We start from the raw sequence: 11,046 nt of genomic DNA, 5'->3' as shown, positions 1-11,046 counted from the left end.
TTTATTATGAAAACACCATGCATTACATATTGACATTTTATGAATACAACATTTGGTTCACCACTTTTAAAAAATTTCCCAACCAACTGGTTTGGCTTTGCTTTCACAATTTTTTTGTAAAAAGTAACAATGAACACAGACCAACAATGCCACTTTGAAAGTGGTATTGTATGATAACTAGACAAATGAGATATATAGAATGAAGGATTTGACTGAACTACCCTTCTATTATAGGCGTGCTATGTGAAAACTCTCTGCAACTTCAATTATAATTTCTAACCTTGCAAAATCAAAAGCTAGTCTTTGGCTTTTGTGTTAAAATTCAGTTATACCATAGTGCACTTTATTGGTTTTTCAAAATTATTAGTATTGATATTAAAAAATTAATAAGGGATTACTTTTATAATTTTATACTATTTACCTATCAATATTCTATCCTCAATCTAACATAGACTTCAAAAACTTTAATCAATTTGTTTGGTAATATTTTACCCAATTAAACAAATTTTTTTTTAACTTTTCCACCTAACTCACTTTTCATGCAGATCCCTGGTAAAAAAATTTTTACCTGTACCAAACGCCCCTAATATTGTTGGATACCCATATGTTTGTAATGGGTCAGGTTTTGGCCCAACATACAACGCAGTCCATGGATTTCTTCTTCTAGGAATGTTTTCAATTTCAATTAATTTGGAGTTTACCCACGTATCCCATCCATGCCAAGATTAGGAGTTTACAAGAATATTTCTTAAAATATGCTAGACATTTTTTTTAATGTTGTGGTATGATTTTTGATTTTTGAACCACTGACTAATTTTTATTTTATCCAAAATCACTCTTGAATTCTGTCAAAATTCTCACTATTTTTTTATGGCTTATATAACATCACTCTATTTCTCGAGGCATGATTCCGAAGAATTGATATAGCTGAATTAAGGAATTAAAATGCATGTATGAAGAGAATAAATTAAAAATTAAAAACCAACATATAATAAAATCACAGGTAATAACAATTTATTTTGTTATTATGAATGATCTCATATGATCAGTTTTTTTAAAAATAAAATAAAATCTTATAGGCCCTTTCTTTTGTCCACTTCAGAGTTGAGAGGGCTTGTTACCAAAGGCCATAATTTCACTTTTTGGGCTATATGAAACAAATATAGCCCAAGTGTACTTAACAAAAACAACCTTGGAAATTAGTCTCTTCATTGGGTTTTCGTTTTATCTTTTAACATAACACAACAAACTTTTCTACCCTCACAACATTTTGTGGGGCCCACACTTTTTAAAACAAAAAAATAAATAAAAAATTAAGGCACGCAAAACGAATCTCTATAACATTACACAATTATTTTTCCTACAACATAACTCTTATAAAACCCTTTGTTATTTCTTAAAACTTCGACAGCCACGTGTCTCAACGGCTATGCGATAGCACTATAATAATAGACACAGGATTCGTTTACAATTTTTTTTGCAATTACACTAATGTAGGACCGGTCGTACACTGTATGATTAATGTAAGACCGGTCCTACATAGTGTAGTTTGGAAGAGTTTGTAAATAAAAAAGTTTGTAAATATAACTTGCCTCATAATAATATAGCAGCATGCTACTCCACTTTCCTTTCTTTCTTCGTTTTTCCCCCCTTCCGGTCTTAGATGAGTGGATTTAGGTTAAGAAATTTTAAAATATTTATAACAAGATTATTAAAAGAATGAATGACGGCAATGATGGAACTCTGATCACTTGGTGGTTAAGTATTTTTAATATCATATAAAAAATTAATTCAATTTAAAAACTTGAACTTAATTCAATCAAAAAAAATTAAACTATCAAATAAAAGTAGATTAATAATTATATATTTTATATTATTTTTTAAAAAGTCGACTCACCAATTTTAATAAAAACTAATCCATCGTGTTAAATTGAGTCACACCAGTATTGTTAGGAACTCAATCACAAAATAAAGAGAGAAAAATAAAGAAAGAATTGAGATAATAATTTATCATGTTTTATCTAATGTGAGTTACGTTCCGTAATATTTTATTATATTTTCTTTACCACACTTCTTACTAGCACTTTATTTATAATAAGAATATAAAGAGGTTTTTTTGCATTTTTGTTTAAAATATTTATCAAAAAAAAAAAATATAGAGAGGCTTAAAAATTTTAACTAACAATAATTATTCATGAGTTTAAATTTAAATTATTTAAAAAATAAAAATAAAATAAACCTGAATCCCACTACTGGGCCTTCGTTATCGCGTTAACTTTCTTCATGTCCTACCTACCAGAATCGTAATGCCAAGTAACGGACAAATGTCGCATTGGAGATATAAAGATAAACAATTCTTTTTCTAAATATAACTGGTAGACCCCACAACCAATTACAATGACTTCGTACATAATAAAAAATGTAATTTTCTCTCTCTGTCAAAAGCATATATTGTTATTTAAGGGGGATAATTTTTTATTTTTTTTTGGTAAATGAGGGGATCAATTTAATTTATAAATGAATGGACTAGATGAATCATAGATTAATGGATCATTTAAATATCTATAACTACAGAAATTAGTGGCTCAAGGCGCACCTTCTACAGGTTTTAGGTTTATAAATAGGAATTTATTATTCTTATGTTGCATAAAATATAATCTATCTCATACACACACATTCAAGATGGATCTCACTTTACTTTTTCTCTCTCTTCCCCTAAAAATGGACTCCACCTACACCAATGAGTGTGTAGGAGATAATACTTATCTTCTACTGCATAAGAAAATTATTACCCTTATAAATATGGGTTTAATGTTTTAAAGTGAATGTAGATAAATTATTGGCATTTTTTCCAAAATGATGTCATTTTGGGTTAAAAAAATAAAAAATTATAATAAAAAAGACTATTATACCTTGAAATAAATTATAATTACAAAAATATCTTGATTTTCATCTCAAAATGACGTTATTTTGGACTCAATGTAAATAAGTTATCTACATTGGCTGTAGAAAAAATTAACCCTATAAATATTGACATTATTTTTCTACGGTAACATCAAAAAAGTAATGTCTACCACAAAAATATTTAAAAAAATGAAACTCATTAATTTTAAAATAATAATAAGTTATCAATGTATTCCGAGAAATACATTATATGTAAAAATTATTTTTGCGGTAAAAGTAAAAATAATTTTATGTATAAATATATATAGAAATTTTGCACATTGGTATTATATTTTTTTTTTCACATGATAGTATCTCATTCACAACTATTTAAGAGAATTATTTATATTGAGGTTTATTTTGAGGACAATGTTAGAAGTAATTAATAGATTGATAGATTGAAATAAAAACTAAAATGAACACTTAAAATATAGAGTAAATATTATTTTGGGTCTTTAACAAAAAAAACACGAAATCTATTTTAATTCACGAGGAAAAAAAAGTCAATTTGTAATTCCTCAGAAATTTCAGTTCTTTAAAATTGTCAAAAAAGACTCACGTTAATTCTTTGAAAAAAACTAATATGAATATTATTTTTCTTAATAGATTAAAATAGATTTTGTATTTTTTTTTGTTGAGAACCAAAATGATATTTATTCTAAAACATACAAGGAAATATAAACTCGTGAATTTATTTTTGTAATTAGCATGTCCTATTTTCTGCAAGTACAGACAAGACAAACTAATTAAATCAGTGGGTTGGAGTAATCAAAAACATAGAACCGAGTTAGTCGATTCAATTTATTCTAACGTAGATGGGACTTTACAAGTCCTTTGATACGAGGATCCAATTAGTTGAAAGTTTTGTGGAGGACAAATTTTTTTTATCAAATTTTTTTTTTTGAAAATATTATCACAATATTTTTTTATGAATAAGTTATTAAAAGATGTTTGATAGGCCAAATTTTTTTCGAAAATATTGAATTAGTTTTACTCATATTGTGTATTAATTTTTCATTACATGGGAAAAATAATGATAATTTTTTCTAACTATTTTACATAAAAAAGAAAATGATGGATTTTTTTTTAAAAATATTTACAATAAGATTATTAAAAGAATGAATGACGTCAATGGTGGAACTCTGATCACTTGGTTACGTACGTTTAATATTATATAAAAAATTAATTCAATTTAAAAACTTGAACTTAATTCAATCAAAAAAATTTAAACTATCAAATAAAAGTAGATTAATAATTATATATTTTATATTATTTTCTAAAAAGTCGACTCACCAATTTTAATAAAAACTAATTCATCGTGTTAAATTGGGTCACACCAGTATTGTTAGGCACTCAATCACAAAATCAATAGAGAGAAATAAAGAAGGAATTGAGATATAATAATTTACACTACTTTATCTAACATAACCATATTTTATATACGGGATTTATATATCTTATTTCACTGCACAACAAAAATTTTTTACAATAAAAAAGAGAGAAAAAGCAAGATAAGAAAAGATAAAATAAAATTATAGGTCTCACAATTTTATTGTCTGTATTGCGGAAACTTTTTTAATACAGTGACATAAGATATATAAATCTCTTTATATATTCTCTTTACCACACTCTTTATATTAAGAAAATAACGAGATTTAAAATTTTTAAATAATAATAATTATTTATGAGTTTAAATTTGAATTATTTTAAAAATAAAAATAAAACAAACCTGAATCCCACTAACGGGCCTTCGTTATCGCGTTAACTTTCTTCATGTCCCACCTACCTGAATCGTAATGCCAAGTAACGGACAAATGTCGCATTGGAGATCTAAGGTAAACAATTCTTTTTCTAAATATAACTGTATACCCCACAACCAATTACAATGACTTCGTATATAATAATAAATGTAATTCTCTCTCTCTGTCAAAATCATATCTTGTTATTCAAGGGGGATCAATTTAATTTATAAATGAATGGACAAGATGAATCATAGATTATTGGATAATTTAAATATCTATAACTACAGAAATTAGTGGCTCAAGGTACAAGTATTCGTGGCGTGAATTTAATCGATTTTAGAATAAAAAATTATCTCATCTAATTCTTTTGGTTTCATCATATAATTATTAATTCGATTTATTTTTTTTCAAATTCGATCTAATCTAATTTTATTTGGTTTGGATTGAATAGATTTTTGATATTTTGAAAAGCCTAAATTTGTATAATAATTATTGTGCAAATAACATATTTCTGCATGTGTTGACTTTGTAAAGTTTGTACGATGATTATCGTCCAATCTAGAAGCATCAGTAGTAATCTAATTTTCAATATTGTACAATAAAAAGTTGAATTATCGTATTTTACCTCAAATAAAAAATTTACAATATGATTGCCTGAAATACGAAGTAACCCCAATTTTCATTATATAGAGGAGCTACTGTACAACAATAACTCATGCAATAAAAACATATGATGTATCTTACCTCCAAAAAATAACACATAACATAGATCAAACACAATTCACTTTCTCTAATATGATGGGTTAACGAATATTGAGTTTAGAATTTTGCTATATGATTTTTGGACTATGATTGGACAAAGACCCAAGAAGGTAGAGGAATAAGAGGATAGGGTGGGAGAATTATTGGATCGATTTTCACTAACTAAATCAAAAATCGATCTAATCTAATTAAATTTTACATTTTTTTGTTTTTCAATTTTTTGATTTTTAATTAATTTAATTATCGATTTTTTAATTCGTTCACATCGATTTGAATCGATTAATAAATACCCCTAGTTCAAGGCGCGCCTTCCACAGGTTTCAGGTTTATAAACATTGGCATTACTTTCTGTCGCATCAGCAAGAAAATAATATTTGCCACAAAGACTTTTTTTTAAATGAGACCCATTAATTTAAAAAAAATAGTAATTTATTTTTGTATTCCGAGAAATACACTATATGTGAAAACCTATTTTTGTAGTAAAAATAAAAATAGTTTTCTGTATAAATATATATAAAAATTTTGCACATTGGTATTATATTTTTTTTTTCACATGATAGTATCTCATTTACAACTATTTAAAAAAATTATTTATATTGAGGTTTATTTTGACAACACTGTTAGAAGTAATTAATATATTGATAGATTAAAATAAAAATTAATTTAAAATAATAACTAAAATGAGCACTTAAAATATACGAGGAAATATAAACTCGTGAATTTATTTTTGTAATTAGCATGTCCTATTTTCTGCAAGTACAGACAAGACAAACTAATTAAATCAGTGGGTTGAAGTAATCAAATACATAGAACCGCAGTTAGTCGATTCAATTTATTCTAATGTAGATGGGACTTTACTAGTCCTTTGGTACGTACGAGGATCCACCCTAGTTTACGACTTTACCTTTACCATCACAAAACATAACATGCAGATGCATGTATGGTGGCTGAAGCCTCAATTAAAACGTGTAAATGACGGCGTATCAGCAGCCCTCATTATTATTATTATTATTATTATTATTATTATAAGAACACAATTACTTTAAGAAGAAAACACATTTCTCTGTCCACTCTCATTTGTTCCTCATATGATTCTCTATTTTGATTTGTTTTCCACTCATCCTTATCAAATGACTTGGCATATTCATTGTCTTTTTAGGGTACGTACCCGATAACATTAATGTCTATTCCTAGGGGCCCTTTAATTTACCCAATAAAACAGGGGAATTATGGAGGTCTCACCAATTAATTTATGTTTATTATGTACGTATATCTCTTAATTAATTTATATATATCTTGGTCGAGTTTGATTTGTTGTTTGCTTTTATTTGACCATATTATTATACATACACAAGTCAGTTACATTTATCGTCTCGTATCTACAGAAATCCATATCGTGAAGTTTATTAACTGCCCTGTCTTTTGTAGAATTGCATTATATTTCAAGACATTATTTGCCAAATAGGTGTATCGTAGCCTCGTAGGTATGAACGTATCTGGATTCTTGATATGGAGTATATATCTTGTCTTAATGAATGCCGTTTGCCAACTAATTATAATATGGGCTTCAAATCCACAAAATCTGATCATGTTTAACATGAACTTACTTTCAATTAATTAATTCGTCAGCAAAATATTACATATATTGACACATTTTGATTGACTCGATCGACTATGTCTCTGTCTACATACAATACTCAATTAGTACACAAATGAATGACTCGTATTAAATTATTAATAAACCAAAAAAAAAAGTATTGAAAAGAAACAAATGAATAAATATTAATCCATATTGTATCCCAAATTTATCATTATTATTTTTTAATGAAACGATCAAAGAAAATTACACTGTACTATAACTTTAGTAGTCAATTGCGCCATTGACGTCGTCCCTGTAAAATCATTATGAATGATTATTAGGTTAACCAAAAATTAATATTCACTTTCTCTTTTTCAGTATTCATGTAATATTGAATACTCAAAACATCATTTATCAAAAATTAAGAGAGTAATATACCTAACTATTCACCTAAGAGTTCAAGTTATTGAGTGAAGGCTCAGACTTATGCTATTTTTATATGTCTTTTGGCCTTTCTCTTTTTTTCTTTTTCTTCTTTTTTTTCTTTTGTCTTTTAATCTATCCCTTTTATCACTTTCTTTTATGTTGCTTCTTTTGTTTTTCCCTCTACTGCAGAATCCAAAAAATTTAATTGTCTATTTATGCATCCAATTTTGTAACATAACACATTTTCATTGACTCAGAAAAAAAATATATAAGAAGGGGTAAATTCATCAATTGCTCGTGATACCATGTCAAATAATAGAATCTGTATATTTCATCAATTGCACAGAAGTAATTATATACACTAATTTCGGACTTTAATCAAGCCACACATCAAGAAATAAAAAATAATCCAAAATCAGAGAATTGATATCTCGTATCAATCAATTCTAATTATAATTAATTCCTAGGATACAACTCAACATTGATTTCAAATTCTCAATTCAACAAGTTCAAACTCGTGATCACTAAAATTTTAATACCATGTAACATTAATGCTTTTTTTTTTTTTTTTTTTTTTCTATTTTTAGTAAGTGATATACTGAGTATTCATCAATAGTACGAGAGTAATGAAATTATTTTCTTACCTAAGATCATTTATCCTATACCTCATTTATGATTAATGGCATATGAACTCTTATTGAAGCACCGGAAATATGCTCCTCCAGCCCTCCCCCCACATCAAAATTTGGTCCTCCTCTTTCTCTCGACATGCTTGCATAAGTTGGGTTGACTAATAGCTAAATTTAAGCCCAATTCAAGGTATATTGATTATGATGCAAGCAGTGCTTTTTGGTTCAGTGCTAATTACATGAATATATGGAGAATGTTTACCTAATATCCCTTTCAAGATAGATAGGATAATGATTAATTATACTGTATTTAGATAAGGACACAATAAACAATAATATATGACTTGAGTTGATGACATAAACTGCCACCCGCCGACCATTATATTAGTTAACAGATAACTATACAGGCAATGCAAGCACTTGTCTGCACTGTAATGAAATCAACGCCTCCCATTATAATTGGAAAGGAACTGCGTTAAAGTCTAAAAGTTGTTTATAGTTTTTAAACCTATCTTAATTATCTTTGTCCTTCAACGTTTTCAGCTAAAGTCCTTTTCATAAGTGCTTCTTCTTTAATTTAACAATTTTAAATTGAAGTCAGAACCCTGAATCCATAAACTAACTCAGCCTAATAATTAAGCCGCGTTGGCTGCTTCCCATGCTTAATTTTTTACTCATTGGAGTTTTCCACGCCCAATCTAATGCCTAAAACGTGATTTATTGGGATATGACGACTCCTTCCACTTTTGATATGTCTCTCGAGTTTTCTTCTCTCTCTCTCTCTCTCTCTTGCTTATGTGTCTTGTCTATAGGAAATGTTTCGTTTTCCATAACCGTTGTCTCTTCAGCTAACTCCACTTCACCGAATTTGGCAGCCAATCACTTTAAAGTCACCTTAGGAAAATGGGGCACGTAGATTAAGAACACGAACAACTTAGTTAAAAGTGGTACAATCATTTTTGATCAATCAATAGACGGATTAGTATGAGCAGATAGAACAATATATTATTTTATAACCATAACATATTTAGTAGAAAAACATTTTCTGCTTTCGTAAGTGTTTCATGAAAACTATTTTGTCCTCGTCAGCATTTTTCTTATATAATTTAATCATACAAAAGATGGATCAGTGCTTGATCCACATATAGCATGATTATAACAGCCAAATTAAGATTTAAATAATACCGTACTTAAGTTAGTTGAAACACGTCAATAAATTAATCCGGAGGTTTTTAATCCACATCATTTTTATTCTCCAATTATTAATTAAAGAGATTAATATTTCTCATATTGTAAGAGATAAAATTATCTCATATACACGCATAAAAATATGTGAGGTTCATGTGGGGCTATGTGAAGAAAATATAAAAGATAAAAAAAAAAACCTATACACTTTTATATATACCTGTTAGATAAAATTATCTCCTGCAACATAATAACATTTATCCATTAATTGAATATGAGTGTTCCTTCCACGAGTACTATTATATATATTGAATAGAATTATCTCCAAAAGGTAGGAAGAAAAAGCTGAATTGGTAGGACCAGATAGGCTTATAAATAAGCTACCCAAGACTACCACTTCCACAGACTCACACAACATATAACTTCTTATCTCAAACATTACAATGGCCAAGGTTCATCCTCAGGAACACACATCTTCTCCTTGCCTCACTTCTAAAAGAGAAACATATACTCTATGGATGAAATCACTAGTGTTCCACTCTAATGGTTGCACTGTCTATGATTCAAATGGTGAGATTGTTTATCGAGTTGATAACTATGACAGAAAGGGTAGAAGGGAAGTTAACCTCATGGATCTGCAAGGCAAAGTTCTCTGTACCATAAAGAAGGTACTTCCATTCTTCTGATATGTAATAACAATTGTATCGAGACATTGTTGTTGGTATTTTTTGGCCTTTTAAATTATTATATGAATATGATTTTAACCTCTTCCTTTTAACTATATTTTTTGCAGAGGTTACTTGCCTTTGGACATTGGGAAGGCCACAGAAGCTGCAATTCTAATAGTAGAATTCAGGAGCAGCCATGGTTTCAAGTTAAAAGATGTAATAAGATGATCACAGGGAAAGTAGCTTGTCAGATTACAGTGGGGTGCCAAAAGTATTGCATAGTAAGAATCAGTGGCAAAGCAGCATCATTTAGGATAGTGAATATAGATGGACTGATAGTTGCAGAGGTAATTTATCTTTTTATATATTTTAATTTCCATTTATTAATAATTACCAATATGCTTTTCCAATCATGTTTATATATATATATATTGAAATTGTAGTTTGGTATTGATGTTATGGTTAATTTTGAAAATATGCAGGCAAAGCAAAAGCACTCAGCCTCAGGGGTTGTCTTGAGTGATGATGTTCTAACCTTGGATTTGGCTGCGGGCACAGATCATTCCCTTATAATGGGTTTAGTCACGGTGTACGGAATGATATGCGGGATAATGTAAATAATTGCCAATTGGTCCTTTTCATATGAGTTATACACAATTTATTTGGAGGCCCTAGTACAGCAAGCAGTGTTTCGCCTTTGTACCTGAATATTATGTGAATCCTCCTATCAGTCACTTTTGTAAATTTTCTGAATGACAAGTTTTGTAATCAGAATTTGGCTCAGTTTGTATAAAAGATCATGAGCTCCATCAGGATCATAGAGATTTATGTATACATATACTGTTTACGGAGGAAAAAGACATATGTACATTATATATTTGGTATTTTACCAAAAGACATATATTTTTCTGGGTACAAATCATGCCAAGTTTAAATAACATTCACCATTAACCTAGTTAAATCTAGTTGAATGGTTCTTTAACATGATTTTGGGGGTAAATTCATTACATGATATTTTTGTGTTTGGATTGACCTACCTTGACATTCATGTTTGTGTTATAAATTATTTGTATCGTGTTAATCTATATAATAGGGGAGATATTTTGAGGCTA

General features: G+C 28.4%; 1 protein-coding gene across 1 annotated transcript; it reads left to right on the top strand.

Annotated features, from left to right (window-relative positions):
• The first annotated feature begins 9,685 nt into the window (after nt 1-9,685).
• LOC133316089 (protein LURP-one-related 4) lies at nt 9,686-10,844 on the top strand. Its single transcript, XM_061517787.1, has 3 exons — nt 9,686-9,934; nt 10,060-10,281; nt 10,417-10,844. The coding sequence occupies exons 1-3, from the start codon at nt 9,710-9,712 to the stop codon at nt 10,549-10,551; spliced, it is 582 nt and encodes a 193-aa protein (XP_061373771.1). The 5' UTR covers nt 9,686-9,709; the 3' UTR covers nt 10,552-10,844.
• The last annotated feature ends 202 nt before the right edge of the window (nt 10,845-11,046 follow it).

The sequence above is a fragment of the Gastrolobium bilobum genome, unplaced genomic scaffold (genome assembly GCF_033153095.1).
Source record: "Gastrolobium bilobum isolate Gb01-03AN ecotype WA unplaced genomic scaffold, APGP_CSIRO_Gbil_v1 utg7104, whole genome shotgun sequence".
Taxonomy (NCBI): Eukaryota; Viridiplantae; Streptophyta; class Magnoliopsida; order Fabales; family Fabaceae; genus Gastrolobium; species Gastrolobium bilobum.
The sequence above is the reverse complement of the archived record's forward strand: the minus strand, read 5'-3'. Positions and strand labels throughout refer to the sequence as shown.

Bases quoted from the DNA above. Each gene is read 5' to 3' on its own strand.
- LOC133316089 (XM_061517787.1), top strand. From the start codon at position 9,710: ATGGCCAAGGTTCATCCTCAGGAACACACATCTTCTCCTTGCCTCACT. The intron at 9,935-10,059 runs GTACTTCCATTC...TATTTTTTGCAG, and splicing joins TTCTCTGTACCATAAAGAAG to AGGTTACTTGCCTTTGGACA. The intron at 10,282-10,416 runs GTAATTTATCTT...GAAAATATGCAG, and splicing joins ATGGACTGATAGTTGCAGAG to GCAAAGCAAAAGCACTCAGC.